At 38.0% G+C, this 17,271-nt stretch overlaps 1 protein-coding gene across 1 annotated transcript; it reads left to right on the top strand.

Annotated features, from left to right (window-relative positions):
- Window positions 1-10,425: 10,425 nt before the first annotated feature.
- On the top strand, window positions 10,426-10,941 carry LOC147510949 (uncharacterized). The gene has a single exon (XM_086598307.1). It carries the CDS (start codon window positions 10,426-10,428, stop codon window positions 10,939-10,941), a length of 516 nt encoding a protein of 171 aa, XP_086454433.1.
- Window positions 10,942-17,271: the final 6,330 nt, after the last annotated feature.

Here is a 17,271-nt window from a genome sequence, read left to right on the forward strand (position 1 = left end):
TTTGTGTATAAAATGCAATCAAATTAATAGTGTTTTATTTGAAAACGCTATCATAAAAAGCATAGCATGGCCATAGATAAGGTTTTGTAAATGCTATAAAATAAAATTCATAGCATTTTTCCTATGTTATCTATGCACTTTTCTGCAGTAGTGATAAGGCTTAACCCGAGCCACATAACAACTATTGGGAAGTCATTATCCAATGTAGGTAAATTGGACGTTGCTTGATTCTTGAAGCCCTAGACCAAAAAAATGAATTAAAAACAATCAACTAGAGCCCAAAATAGTCACGCTCCTTGTCACACCCCGAATTTCGACAAAATCGGAAAAATAATATTTGTTCCCGACTATTCGATTTTCGAGGTGTGATGCACTCTCAACTTCCAAAAACCCATTATCCGCTTAATTATTCCAATAATTTGAAACCAAACAAAAAAATTTAAATAAACAAAAGTCATCTTCATTACAAAAATTCACAAATATGATTAAGTAACAAGTTTCCTTTCAACAACTCTTTAATTATAATTACAACTGAAAATACAAAAACATTCTCTCAACTAAAAATCTATTGCACCTCAAGGGAAAACAAAACATATTTTGTAATGAGATGCTAACGCAAACCACAAGCAGCAATCAACCTTCTTCAACACTAATCCTGTCAAGACTTATCGACTATGTTCATTTTATGAACACACCCGATAAGCAAACATACAAATCAGGTCAGCATTATAAACAAGGCTGGTATGAGTAGCCATAAAATACAAAATATACTTATAAATATATATACACAATTAATAAGGCAGTTAGTTCCTCCACCGAGGCGCATTAACTTCCAACGACTAATACAACATTCTTAATTACAATAATCAAGGCAGGTAGTTCCTCCACTGAGGTGCCTTAGCTTCCAATTCAATAATAATAAGGCATTTAGTTCCTCCACCGAAGTGCCTTAGCTTCAAACCGTACTAGATCAACTGCATCTAATAATAAAATAACAAAACTAAAACTTACTATATACTTAAACTGGTGTATGCAAAACCATTGTGAATGCAAAATAAATTACAATAAAACAAACATATCATATACATAATTCCAATCATCTCATTGAACCAATTTCACCACCACAATCAATCATTTATTATAAATTTAACGTACATTTTGATATATCATCACAATTTTTGTTTAGAGTTTCTTCAAGTGTCTCTAGAATCACATTGTCTCTATGTTTTACCAAGTTTCCCTGGCTACCACAATCGCTTCTCAATGCCGAACATGTACATCCACATGCCTCCCCTCATGTAATGAACCACTCCGTGCGTAGTTACCCTAAGCAGGATATCGCATACCAAGTAACCCTCACACGAACGCCATTATGTGGGTACTACCACTATATTCGGTATAAAATATCGCGCGTCTCATTCTAAATTTTGTGAACGAGATAATCAAGCCACTATTCGGCTACGATTGCCCTACACATGGGTCAATCAACATCTCATACACCCTAGACAAGGGCCAATCATATCACATATGCTCTACACAAGGGCCAATCACATGAGTTGTGGTAGCTAGGTTCTAGGATTTTCGTTACGTAATTTATTCAGGTATCATTCATTTATATCTCATAATCATTCCACACTTTATCATGTGCCAATAAAATATATTGCACTAAAAACATAACGTTTGGAAAAAATCCCCATCCATCTCATAACCATTTTATTCTTTCACATGCCAAATAAAATTATTGCACTAAACCACAATCCCTTTGGAAATATCTACAAATACTATAATACCTCATAGTAGCATCTCACAGATATAATGATAGAGCATTTACATTTATTTCTCAAAAATATTGCATTTAATATATATCCTGACATATCATATCATTTAACAGAACAACAATTACAACATACGACACAATGTCACAATTGCTACTGCATAACATTTTTATAGTGTTTTAGGAATGTCATGTCTCTTAAAATTTCACTCTCGTCACGTGTCCATAACTGCACAATATCAACGTCAAATCTCTCTTAGATAATGACCAACCGGTTTATACAGGCTTTCACAACATTCTACCATTAGACTAGTCCATAAAATTTAATATATAAAAAAATGTAACACAATAAACAATCAACAGTCAACGGTCAACAGTCCACGGTCAACGGTCAACAATCAAAGGGCCAAACCCAACAATCACTAGTCCCAAACCGGTGTTCATCCAAACGGGTCCTGACACAAACCCGTATGTAAAACACTTCAACCCATTGTCCTAATCCAACTAAATAAAACAAAGCCCAAAACCAAAAGTCTAAAACCAACCTATTTATTCAACCTGGCCCAATTGGGAACATAAGGACCAGCCCACATAAAAACTTAAAACCGGCCCAAGAACAACTAATAGGTTTTGACCCAAAACAGCTATAATGAGTTTCGGTCCAAAAACAAAAAAAGAAACTGGCCTAAAAAAAACAACTAATTTGGTTTCGGCCCAATCCCAACCAAATTAGAAACAGGATCGCCACCCCTCCTTCTTCTTCCTCAACAGCTCACCACCTCCACCGATCAGCCACCATCAACTCTTCTCCTCCCCCACTCTCATCCCCGCGGTTTGAGTCTTGGTGAAAACCCCTAACACTTTAACAAAAGCACACACTCGATTCGTTACCTCGATCACACTCCCTCCAAACTGGATTGCGCCTCCTTCAAGCTTTGAAAAACCCCACTCTCCAGCACTCAATCTCCCGCACTACCACCAAACATAACCCAACCCAAAATAACAACATTATAAACATTATCAAGGTTTAAATAATATACAAGACCGATTTCTATGGGCTTGTGCAGCCATTAACGCCTCATTCAAGCTTAAACAGCACTCAAACACCCCCACTACAACCAATCATCAATCAACCAACACAACAATAGTATAACAGTTCAAAATAATATACAGGACGATCTTTGGGCTCACGCCGCCATTAGCAATCACTTCAGAGTTTTAACAGTTCAATCTCAAAATTTCAGAGTTTCAATAGTACTAAAATTTAACAAGTTTTAACAAGAACGACAGGACGAAGAATAATGACAGAAGAATGAGCAGTAAAAATGAGCGGAAACCTTGGACAATAAAGCTATTTCTGTATACACGTGAAATAGAAAAACTAACTACTCACCTCTCGTATCGCAAAAAAGAGTATATAGAAAAATTATGCAAGAAAACCAATCCCAAGCTAGCTTACACAATCCGCCCTGTCTCTCTCCGTTCTTCTTTGTTTTAGCTCGTGTGTGTAGTTTTTTTTTTAAGAAAAACCTTATTTTTCCGGAGACCATTCTAAAGAATCTACCTACTATATATTATGCTTAACCTTTTAGAAACTTCCTATTTTACCAAATATCTCTATTCCTAACTATAGAATATTATTCTATATTATAAGTACTATATTTATTATATACCTTTTATAAATATCTTGTTTCATCTTTATTTGAAAACTTTCCAAATATTAAAAATCTCTACACAACATTCAAAATTCAAAATACTAATTTCCTTTAATACCAATTTCGAAAATACTATCTTGTTTTCCCTCCTTTCTCTTTCTATCAAAAAGTCAAACCCACATTTACTAGTACGTTGACCATGAAATAAATATCAAATCCAAAAAAACTAAATATTGTAAAATAATAATGTAAAAATAATTGGGGTCTTACACTTCTCCAGAAAATGACAAAAATATAGCCATGAGAATTTAGAGTAATCAGTTACCAGATTTCGGTGGACCAACTACCTTCCTCACTCCCCTCCCCCAGATTCATCGTGAGTGAGATTCTTAGTAGTACACCACTTGGTGAAGTGATTGCCTACTCTTCTGAGACTTGTAGTAAAGTCATCCTAGTCTCGCGCTCAATTGTTCCTCTGAATAGGGCATAGTAAAATATATAACAAAAGCAAAGTTTTCAAAACTCCATACTTGCAAAAACGAATTTTTAATTTCATACATTGCACCATTTGCGCATGTTAGGATAGTTTTGGGGTATGATACTGCGTTCAGGCACTTCAAATATTAGCAAGAATAAAACTTACTAACGTAGGAGAGCTCGTCGCCCTAGACAATCTCCTGTTTCTAGTCCTCCATCTCATAAGATGGTTGACAAAGCAGTGCAAGCTGAAGAGCTTCTCTCCAACTTCTACACACCGTTGCAAGATGGGCCTCCATCTTGTATATGACTCACACCGCTTACGAGCGATTTTAGGATTCCACCGAACGTGTTCAATCTTTTACCCATCTTCCACAGGTTACCGTACGAGCATCTATGCCAGATACATGAAGTATGTAATACCTTTCGTCATTCGGGCATTACTGACGATCAAATTAAGCTACGAGTGTTCCCTTTCACTCTAGCCGGTAAGAGTCACGCTTGGCTTCTCTCACAGAAGGCTGACTCTTTTGATACATGGGAAAATGTTGTGTTCTCCTTCCTGAAGAAGTACTTTCCGCCAAAGAAAATAGAAGAGATAAGAAGCAAGATATAGTTCTTTAGACAGAGTCCGAGTGAGACATTTTTCGAAGCATGGGATAGATTCTCTGACCTAATCCATTCATGTTCTCACCATAAACTAGAAAAATTCACTCTTGTCCAGTATTTCTTCAAAATTCTTCTCCCATAACACAAAGTAACCCTCAACATCATGAGTAATGGTAACTTTTTGGATAGAGGTGCAACTGAATCATTAACCTTTCTTGAAAACCAAGCTGAAAAGAGTACCCATTAGGGCGACATAAACAATTCCAAAACAGCCCAACCCAGTACATCTAAGGCTAGTGGTATTTTTGAGGTGAAATCAGATCCAAAATCAAAACCTTAATCGAAACCTTCACAAGAAAGATAGATGCCCTCACAACAAAATAAAAAGACCAAACCCATCATCCTGTCATGAACATAAATACCTCACCCTGCAATTTATGTCTAAGCTTAAATCATATAGATGCCACCTGTCCCTTGATCACAAACCTATCATCACTTCAACCAGAAAAAGTATGTGTTTTCAATGTACCAAATGCACCGTGGAGACAACATCCAAACTTTTCATGGACCAACATTCCATAAAACCAACCACCACCAGGTTTCAACAAACCAACAAATACATTCTAACAAGGACAAGGGCAAGGTACCTATAACAATCAGGACAGAGCATTAGTTTCATCCCAGTTTAACCAGAACTATCAAAACCCACCTATCAACAACCAAAGAGACCTAGTTCCCATTACACCATCAACTACTGTCCAAACAGATAAGCCTACCGAAATAATGTTATCTATCATGCAACAGCAAACCTAAATCCTAGCATCCATGCAACAATCTCTGGACTTGTTATCCCAAGATAAAACCCATAAAGGCTTATTGCCAAGCCAAAAAGTTCAAAATCTTCAAACCTAAGAGATTAAGGCAGTCACAACGTTGCGATCTGGCAAAACTATTGACAACAAAGTAGTCTTACTAGATCAAAGACCCTACACCTATAGAAATAACCATTCCAGTACCAGAACCAGAAGAATCATCAATACCTCCACATATCCCTAGCAATGTTCCAGTCTCTAAACCAACAGTTCCTCCACCTAACCAAGTTAGACAATACAAACCAAAGGCACCTTTTCTAGCTCGCCTAATGACACTCAAGGATGATGAAAATTTTGATGAAATCAAAGAAACATTCAAAAGTCTAACCATAAACCTACCATTTCTCGATGCCATCAAGCATTTACCCAAGCATGCCAAGTTTCTTAAGGATATGTGCACCAACAAAAGGAAAACTAACATTTCAAAAGATGCCTTCCTTACAGAATAATTTCCATCCCTCACAGAGACCAACGGAATCGTTAAATATAAAGATCCTGGTCATTCTACCATCCCTTGCACTATAGGAGACAAGTACACTGCAACTTCCTTGCTCGATCTTGGAGCAAGTGTTAACCTCTTTCCATACTACCTATTTAAACAACTTGATTTCCACGAGCTTACACCTACCACCATTATATTGCAATTAGCCTACCGATCCATCAAACACCCAAAAAGAGTGATCGAAAATTTTCTTGTCAAGGTAAAGGATTTTTACTACCCTGTTGATTTTGTCATCCTCGACACCGAAATTGTTCCTGATGCCATACCCATCATTCTAGGGCACCCATTCTTGGCAACTGCTAATGCCCTCATAAATTACCGTAATGGATCTATGACCATGTCTTTCAAAAACCTCTCAGTAGAATTCAATGTTTTTAAGATGATGCAACAGCAGATGGAAGAAGAGTTGGATGACGAAGTCAGTATGATAGACAGTGTAGTGCAAGAGTACTGTGACCGGACTTTTCTAGAAAATAAGGTGCATTAGTTTTTATCCTTCAGAGATTCAGAGTTCGATATGGATCAGTATAAAGAAGATACCTCGGTAACTTTGGAATCAATTCCCTTACGCATTTTAGATGATGAGTTACTAGAACATAAGAGACATCACTAGCCTAGGTGTTTTCAATGGAAGAACAGAATTCTGTAGAGACATTGTTACCCACAACACCTACTCCTGCTCTTAAGCATCTCCCTCCTTACTTAAAATATATCTATCTTGATACCGATGGTATACATCCAATCATCATTTCATCCGAATTATCAAAAGAGGAAGAGGAGCACTTAATTAAAGTGATTCAAGAACACCGTTCTGCTATTGGTTGGTCTCTTGATGATATAAATGTATTGATCCAAAGATTTGCACCCATCGGATTCACCTAGAAGAGAATGCCAAGACCTTTAGAGAGCCACAGCGCCGGTTAAATCCAGCTATGAAAGAGGTAGTAAGGGTGGAGATCCTGAGATTACTGGATGCTAGAATCATTTACCCCATATCTGACAGCAAATGGGTCAGCCCTATTCATGTGGTGCCAAAGAAATCTGGGATTACAATGGTCCGTAATGAGGAAGGAGAGTTAATACCAACACGTGTTCCCATCATGTGGAGGATTTGTATAGATTATCGAAAGCTGAATGCTATCACAAGAAAAGATCATATGCTTGAACGTTTAGCAGGACATGCTTATTACTATTTCTTGGATGGGTATTTAGGGTACTTTCATATTTTAATTGATGAAGCAGATCAAGAAAAGACTACCTTCAATTGCCCTCTTGGAAGATATGCTTATGCACGTATGCCCTTCGGTCTCTGCAATGCACCTTCCACATTTCAACGCTGCATGCTACACATTTTCAGTAATATGGTGGAGAGATTCATGGAAGTGTTTATGGATGATTTTTCCCTCTATGGAGATTCTTTCGACGATTGCTTATCCAACCTATCCAAAGTATTGGCGTGTTGTCAGGAAAAGAATCTAGTCCTTAATTGGGAAAAGTGTCAATTTATGGTAAAAAATGGAATAATGTTAGGTCACATTGCATCTAAAAATGGCATAGAAGTAGATAAAGCTAAAATAGACAAAATTTCTACTCTACCTATTCCACAGAATATCCGTGACATACGAGCCTTTCTAGGTCATCCTGGATTTTATCGAAGATTCATCCAAGATTTCTCAAAAATTGCTAAACCTTTAACTAATCTTCTTCTAAAAGATGCATCCTTTGAGTTTAACTCAGAATGCATGTAGGCTTTTGAAAAGTTGAAAGCCGCTTTAATAACTGTACCTATAATTCAACCTCCTGATTGGTCAAAACTGAATGAGCTCATGTGTGATGCCAGCGACTACGCTGTTGGCATTATTCTAGGTTAAAAACATGATAAGGGACCTACAGTTATTTACTATGCAAGTAAAACACTAAATGAGGCTCAACAGAATTATATGACCACTGAAAAAGAATTCTTAGCCATTGTCTATGCTTTAGACAAATTTTGTCCCTATTTAATAGATTCAAAAATCTTAATCTACATTGATCATGCGGCACTTAGGTACCTTCTCGCGAAGAAGGATGCTAAGCAGAGGTTGATCCGATAGATTCTTCTCCTGCAAGAATTCACCTTGGAGATAAAAGATCAAAAAAGAGTTGAAAACGTAGTGGCTGACCACCTGTCTAGGTTAACTAATTATAGTGATAGTGATTCCGAGCTCATTTTAGATTCTTTTCCTGATGACGAGCACCTTTACGCAATCCTCTCTTCATCCTGGTATGATGATATTGTGAATTATCTGGTGAATGAAGAGACTTCGCCATTATGGAATAGAAATCAGAGGAAGAAGTTCCTGGCTCAAGTAAAGTACTATCATTGGGATGACCCATATCTTTTCAAGTACTACCCCAGATCAGATCATCCGACGTTGCATTCCAGAATGGGAACAATTTGTTGTTCTTTCCTTTTGCCACGAGCAGGCTTGTGGAGGGCATTTTAGTGCCAATAAAATTGCTGCTAAGGTCTTACAATGTGGATTCTATTAGTTAACACTCTTTCGTGATGCATTTCTTCATTGCAAGGCATGTGCTCGTTGCCAACATCTCGGTCGTATTTCTGCACGTAACATGATGCCCTTAAATCCCATTCTTATAGTGGAGATTTTCAACGTCTGGGGCATCAATTGCATGGGACCTTTCCTAACTTCTAATGGTTTCATCTACATCCTAGTAGCCATAGACTATGTATCTAAATAGATTGAGGGCATACCATGTCATAACAATGATAACAAAACAATCATCGGTTTCATTAAAGAAAATATTTTTTCAAGGTTTGGTGTTCCAAAAGCTATCATCAGTGATGGTGGTTTATGGGTAGTGTTACAATTGGTACCAGAGCATGTAGATTTTTTGGTAGATGTAGAACTATTCTAACATGGTTTTGCAGGCATCTAGACCAACTATTATGGTTAGAATGATTTCTTAAAAGAAATGGATCGATTTTTTGTTTTTATGAAAAATTGATTGGCTTTACAGCTTTTGATTATTGGTGGATGTAATTTAAATCACGGTATGTATCGTGTTATTGTTTTTATCTATGATGTAATCATATGTAAAGATCAAAAGATCAAAAAGATCAAGATTTGGATTGGTCGAAATCCGGACCTGAGTTTTTATGCTGGAGCGCGGGTGGAGCGCAGGTCGCGCTCAAGTGCCTGGAAGTCGCAAAAGGCAGGAGCGCAGGTTGAGCGTGTGTCACACGCGGGTCACGCTAAAAACACTGGAAGGAGTGCGCCACACACCTTATACAGGCAAAAGTGGAGCGCAAGTCACGCCCTTCACGGCAGAAAGAGAAATTTTGTTTCTCTATAATGAGATGAAATTTGTTTGCTGTTCAAGGGTCTATGAAGTGATTTTGTGAGGTTTCCAGTGAAGGAAACAGGTCACGATTTCTTAAAAAAAAAACAGCGAATAGGATGGAGCAATGAATATGGACCATAACAGTTGGGAATTTATTTTCTATTTTATTGTTCATATTTGCTTATTCTATATGCATGTTTTTATTTGTGGACATAGATAACATGGGCATAGACCACATTAATAATAGATAACATGGGCATAGACCTGACCAGTAAACAGAAAGATCCTCAGTTCTAAATAACTAAGTGGGAGCGGGAATTTAGTTTCGTATAAATCCCACGGTCTCCATTACTGGTTTGTTAGTAATGTAATTATACTTGCGCGTCGGTTTAAGTGCCTTCCTCCATATCGGATGAGTCTAATTACGGATTACCAGAACAAACTTCTAAAGGATAACTATATGAAGTTATTAAAGTATGGATTCACTTCTCCATCTGAAGGGATTCATTACAAATAATGGACTAAGAACTTGAGTAATGGTATACACTTAGATGCAAGTAATGGTATCCTCCCCATCGGAGTCACTGCTATTATTTGTAGGACCAAAGAAGGTCAGCAAATTAGTTTGACTTGTCTAGATGGCATGTGTCCACTCTAACGAGTGGTGTGCTGTTAAGTTGACAAGAAGTAGAACTAATAGGAAAAACCTCTCTACACGAATGTAGATATGGTAAACGTCCACACTATCGTGGCTTACTACTTCTCGGTGTGTAGGGTGCTGACGGGTTAATTAATTAATTTTTTAAGTTAACTCTAAAAGTATTTCCACGAATGTAGAATGGTAAACGTCCACACTATCGTGGCTTACTACTTCTCGGTGTGGAGGGTGCAAGTGATGGGCTGATTAATTAATTTTTGTTATTAACTCAAGAAGTTTTTGCCCTATATAATAGTTATTTTATGTGATTCTCAGGTTTTCAAAATGGTTGCTTTCAACCCACTAGAAACTATTCTTAAGGAAAACAAACTTCTTGGCCCTAATTACATAGACTGGAAACGCAACTTGGATATCATGTTGACTATTGAAGAGTACAAATATGTACTCAATGAGGAATGCCTACCTAAGCCTGATGATATTGCTGGAGAAGAGAGGAGAAAGGAACATATAAGAAGTGGATCAAGGCAGATGAGATGTCGCGGTGTTACATTCTGGCATCTATGTCAGGTGTGCTGCAACATCAGCATCAGGCCATGACCACGGCTTATGATATGATGGCCAATCTCATGGAACTCTTCGGACACCAGAATAGGGCTGCTAAGCAAACTGCCATGAAAAACTTGATGACCACAACTATGACTGAATGGACTCCTGTAAGGGATCATATACTCAGGATGATGGCTTATCTAAATGAGTTAAAGATCATTGGAGCTGATATCGATGCGGAAACACAGGTCGATATCATTCTCATGACGCTGCCTGAGAGGTTTGAACCGTTCTGCCTTAACTACAACATGAACAAAAGGTTGTATTCTTTGGCGGAGCTTATGATGAGAACGGTCACCGGAGAGTCTTTTAAGCATAGTTATGTTGGGTTTATGCTCATCGAGAAGGTTTATACTTCTACGCTAATGGCGGTAAGAAGAAGAATAATGTTGAAGCATAGAAACATTGCAAAAGAAGGGCATGGGACCTCAAGGAGCGCGTGAAAAAGCCTAAGGGCAAGTGCTACAAGTGCAAGCGGTCGGGGACACTAGAAGCCGATTGTCCTCTTCTCAACAAAGAGAATAATGGAGGTATGTCTCATGCACTAGTCGTTTAACATGTTTAGCGGTGTTATCTACCAGTACCTGGTGTGTAGATACGGAAGCCACTAACCATGTTTGCATTTCATTGTAGAGGTTCCAGGAAACCAGAAAACTTAGTGCTGGAGAGATTGCCTTATCTTTGGGGATGCTACCAGAGTAGTAGCTGTTGCAGTGGGAGATGTTTGTTTATCTTTTGGTAGAAATAAGACTATGGTGTTAAAGAATTGTCTTTATGTGCCTAATTTTAGAAAGAATTTTATTTCAGTTTCTATGTTAATTAAGGATGGATATTCTGTTTCTTTTAAATGACAAGATCGTCATTAAGAAAAATAAACCTTTTATCTGTTCTGGTGCATTAGAAGGCAATTTATACATCATTAATCTTATTCCACCCACAGTGCATTAAATTTTACCCCAAGTAATATTATTCTAGAAGTATTGAGAGGAGAGAAATTAAACTACTTCAGTACCAATTGTACAAGAATAGGAACCACGACGTGTCACCAATGACGTACAAGAACAAGAGGTGCTTCGTCATAGTGGGAGGGTTGTTAGACAACCTGACAGGTGGATTGGTTTGGGAATGTCTATAGATATAACCACTGATAACCAAGATCCTGATCCCTGGACCTACAATGAAGCACTCCAAGATAGAGATGTAATATCTTGGAAAAAGGCCATAAATACTGAGATGGAATCTATGGATTCTAATCAGATCTGGGACCTTGTAGAGCCACCTAATGGTGTAAAACCCATTGGATGCAAGTGGGTCTATAAAATGGATGTCAAGACAGTTTTCCTTAATGGAAGTCTTGAGGAAACCATCTATATGGAGCAACCAGAAGGATTCATTGAAAAAGGTCAAGAGCATCTTGTTTTGTACAAGAAATTTATGGAAACGTAGTGGTAATTCTTGTGCTTTATGTGGATGACATCTTACTCATTGGACATAATGTGAAAGTATTGTCAGACATAAGGGTATGGCTATCAAAGCAATTTGATATGAAGGACTTGGGAGAAGCAGGTCACATCCTTGGGATCAAAATTATAAGAGATCGCAAGAAAAGGATGTTGTGCTTATCTCAGGCTACCTATATTGATACTGTGTTGACTCGTTCTAACATGCAAAACTCCAAGAAAGGTTTCTTGCTTTTCAGGCATGGAGTTCCTCTATCAAAGTGGTTCCTTATGTGTCCCAAGACACCGAAAGAGATAGAGGACATGAAAGCGGTTCCTTATGCTTCGGCTATAGGAAGCTTAATGTACGCCATGTTATGCACGAGGCCAGACATCTGCTTTGCCGTTGGCATGGTTAGCAGATATCATAAGAACCCATGACAAGGGCACTGGACGGCTGTAAAACATATTCTAAAGTACCTAAAAAGGACTAAGGATCATACGTTTGTATACCATGTAGATAGTTTGGTTCCCTTAGGGTATACAGTCCACACTATCGTGAACTCCAAAAGTATTTCCACGAATGTAGAATGGTAAACGTCCACACTATCGTAGCTTACTACTTCTCGGTATGGAGGGTGCTGAAGGGTTAGATAAGGACAAGAGTAAGTCTACCTCAGGTTGTGTGTTTACCTTGTGAGGTGGGGCCATAGTATGGAGGAGTGTCAAGCAGAAATGCTTGTCTGACTCCACCATGGAAGCTGAATATGTGGCAGCCACTGAGGCAGCCAAAGAATCAGTTTTGGGTCTGGAACTTCTTGTAAGCAAGCAAACACATTGAGCGCAAGTACCACCGAGAAAAGAGGAGATATTTATGTTACCAAGATAGCATCAGAAGATAACCTAGCTGACCCCTTGACAGGCATGTTGAGGGGATGGGAATCAGATGCTTGGCAGCATAACTTTAAGTATAAGTGGGAGACTTGGTAGTAGTATACTAAAAAGGAATGCTTTGAGTATAAGTGGGAGTTTGATAGGGTTATATACTAAAAGCATTACTTTTGTATTAACTCTAATTCTTTATATTTTGAATGAGAATCATATGGGCAAATGTTATGCATATTATATATGTTATTAGTTATATGCATGTGTCTAATATGTTATGTTGTAAATGATATGGTATGAACACACAGAAGATCATATCATCAGTACCTTATAAAGTATAAGTAATCGTTCACAACCTAGATGGATTTGGACATACCATTGGTACGGTTGTAGTATAATCTGGTATTAGTCTATCTTGACTATAGGATTACACTAGTACACTTTGTGTGTATTGAACAGGACCAAGTGAGGTTGTTTCTCTTTATACTGACTATATAAGAGAACAAACACCTCTGTTATTATAGATGTTTGTCCTCTTAATCCGGATATAATAACGGGCACTTACGTGCATTGTACATTACTTTAAATCATCAATGAGTGAGATTCATTTGTGAATCAACAAACTCGATGGATTGGATAATGACATTGTACATAAGGTGTGTTGTTGATTATAGAAGGAATCTGTGGCCCGCAGGAAGTCGGGTTGATGATGTCCCCTTGAGGAGCTCAAAAAGATTGTCATGTAAACCCTGCAGGTGGATTTATTCCGACATGACAATGAGGTTGAGTGGTACTACTCAAAGACATAAGAAGTTGATTGATGTAGTTGTCAGTAACTTGACTTAATCAACGGGCATTCGATATCTTAAACACGGGGAAATCAACGAGCATATAATATAGAGCCCATAAATGCTGACATGTAATTTGGGATTAGGGCGGTAGTGCAACAATGGCCTTTAATGGAATAAGCCATTTGTTGACGGACTTGGGTCGTGTGTTTTGGGCGACCATGGGAAGCCCAAGCCCGTCAGGAGGCCCAACCCTAATTTCTCCTCATGGTCCCTGTTGTAGCCTATAAATAGATCCCTTCTCTCCTGGCTGAAATCAACTATTCATTATTCATTTTTCTGGATTGAAAAGAGAGGCAAGGGTAAATAGATCCCTTCTCTCCTGGCCAAAATTAACAATTCTCTATTCATTTTTCTGGATTGAAAAGAGAGGCAAGGAAAGATAGATCCAAAATTGGATCTAGCTTTGTGAGAGAAAAGGGATTGGTAGATCGTTGCCCACACAACGTCCAATCTATTGAAAAGAATACAACAGAAGATCAAGGGGTTGATTGTTGATTCGGATTCATAGCTATTGAATTCTCAGAGTTATCTCAACCGGATTTACAGGTATGTTTTCCTATCCAAAATCGTGAGAACTATTAATTCCGCTACGTGTGGTTTTCACGGTTTCTAGAAATATTCATTCTGAAATAACAGTTCCTACAATTGGTATCAGAGCCAAGTTTAACATTGTTTCACAATGAATACTTTGTAGTTCTCACAAATGTCACAAATTAGTGGAAAATACTTTGTATTATGTGGAAAATATTCCACATAATGTCACAAATTAATGGTTCTCACAATGAATACTTTGTAATAACCGTTATTTCATAATGAATATTTCTACAAACAGTGAAAACCACGCGCAACAAAATTAGTGGTTCTCACGATTTTGGATAGGAAATCATACCTGTAAATCCGGTTAAGATAACTCTGAGAATCCAATAGCTATGAATCTGAATCAACAAATCAACCCCTTGATCTTCTGTTGTATTCCTTTCAATAGATTGGACGTTGTGTGGGCAATGATCTACCAACCCCCTTTTCTCTCACAAAGCTAGATCCAATTTTGGATCTATCTTTCCTTGCCTCTATTTTCAATCCAGAAAAATGAATAGAGAATTGTTAATTTCAACCAGGAGAGAAGGGATCTATTTATAGGCTACAATAGGGACCATGAGGAGAAATTAGGGTTGGGCCTCCCATGTTCGCCCAGAACACACAGCCTAAGTTCGTCAACAAATGGCTTATTCCACTAAAGGTCATTGTTGCACTACCGCCATAATCCCAAATTATGTGTCAGCGTTTATGGGCTCCATATTATATGCTCGTTGATCTCCCCGTGTTTAAGATATCGAATGCCCGTTGATTAAGTCAAGTTACTGACAACTACATCAATCAACTTCTTTATGTCCTTGAGTAGTACCACTCAACCTCATTGTCATGTCGGAATAAATCTACCTGCAGGGTTTACATGACAATCTTTTTGAGCTCCTCAACGGGACATCATCAACCCGACTTCCTGCGGGCCACGGATTCCTTCTATAATCAATAAAGACATCGATAAGAGAGCCCAAACTGTAGTTTTAACCCCTTAATAATCATCTTTGTTAGACCAATTATGTGAATAATAAGTAAGAGTTAATACTGATTACGTGTTTTTATGCATTTCAGTTCAAAGTCCATTATGTGCGAGAAATGTGCCACTTTAGCGAGATAAAGGAAGCAGTTAGCAGAAGAACTTCGAATGCCATATCTTTGGACTCAGACCACCTGAATTGGGCCTACCTTATGTCAAAACGACCGCTCGGAAAGAGCTTTCCAATGGTCCAAGCCTTGACCCAATCAGAGGAGCAGATGTGGAAGAAAAGTCTGTGGAAGCCAACTGCAGCTGAAGAGGCCTTTTGGATCGAAGAATTGGGTTTTGGGCCCGATTCTTCGCCCAAAACATGGCTCCAAGCCCATGCACGATTTTTGGATCTGAATGTATAAAACAAAAGCTTAGCTCTTTGTTAATGGTAGCTAGTTAGACCTAAAGTAATATATAGAATTCTAGATCTAGTTTTATTAATTAATTAAGTTTTAGTTCCATTTCAATTCTCGCTTTTAGATTAAATCTTTGAATGATTGTTCTTGATTGATTAGATAAATAAAATAGTTAGTTGTCAATTTCAAATTTTGTCATTTCCATTCTAGATCTCATTTAAATTCTTGTTCTTATTCCATTCCAGTCATTAAATTAGATTCATTATTGTTTAATTAAGTAAATCTCAATTTCTTACATTATGTTTAGTTTAGATTCAATGGGAATTGTTAGTTTGATGACTCAAGGCTAAACCTCCATTAGAGGGGTTGATGAAGCCTTGATGAAAACTTAGTGGTTAGTATAGAATTGGTAGTAGAATCTATTCCACTCTAGAAGGTCGTGTTTCGCCATGAGAATGGGTGGACGACCTCACATGCTAGTTAGTATCCGGTAGGAATGCCATGAACACTAGGGATTAGACTCGAAATTCTTGCCGTGAAAACGTAAGAATCGAGATACGACAATCTATACTAGGTTATTAAGTTGGATTCGAGGTGGATTTAATTCCCTCTATTTCTTTATCTAGAGTCAAACAATCGTATTTCCATAGCATTCGTAGCTTAAATTAAATTAATCAATTTCATATTGCATCGTAGTATAATCCCCCTCGTAAAACTCTCATAGACTTAAGACCGACTAATTATATTAGAAAACAATTCGTGCTAGGGAACTAGGAGTGGAACGAACTTCCTACTCCACTTAGTGCAATTCGCATCGAGAGTAGAAGTTTTGATAATTGAGTGTAAAAGGATAGTTTTAGTTTACTTACGTTATGGAATTCATCGCTCATTTCAGAGGTAAACTACTCATTTTGATTATCAAATGGCCGGGCCGGGAGGTTTGATAAGAGCCCAAAACCGTAGTTTTAACCCCTTAATAATCATATAATTAGACCAATTATGTGAATAATAAGTAAGAGTTAATACCGACACGTGTTTTTATGCATTTCATGATGAACATTCAGGGGGAACGGCGGTTTCGCCAATAATACCACCGTGGTGACGTTTTCCTTGCTTTAGCCGGGGACGTCGTCGGTATGACATTCCCCGAAGTTTTAGTTGCTACCCAAGCGAGGGCCATACCTTGAGGCATAAGTACCTTCTTATGCCCTGCCTTGGTTTGCCATTATTACGCTTGCCTACCCATATTCTCGTACGCATTAACGATTGGGAAAGGGTCGAAATCATGAGACCCACCAATCGATAATGGTAAAGATCATTCCGAGCCATGACTTGGTAGGGATGGCAGGTGCAACCACATTTGGTTGCCCCTTACACCCCATCGAGACCAAATAACACTAGAGAGGTTAGCACTAGTTGATGATATACGGCACGGAAGGTGGCAAGTTGTTATGGCATGGCGGGATCGAAAAGAACCTCATATAGAAGAGGAGGATGACGAAAGTAGATCTTTTGGGGTGCGGTAAGTTTTTAGTTAAGTTAGTGTCTGCTTAAGTCCCAAGCAATTTCATTCTGTTAACCCCATAATGGGTGGAACTCTTATAGAGTTGCGTCAGTTTTTTATATTACTATA

The sequence above is a fragment of the Coptis chinensis genome, chromosome 3, assembly GCF_015680905.1.
Source record: "Coptis chinensis isolate HL-2020 chromosome 3, ASM1568090v1, whole genome shotgun sequence".
NCBI classification, from domain to species: domain Eukaryota; kingdom Viridiplantae; phylum Streptophyta; class Magnoliopsida; order Ranunculales; family Ranunculaceae; genus Coptis; species Coptis chinensis.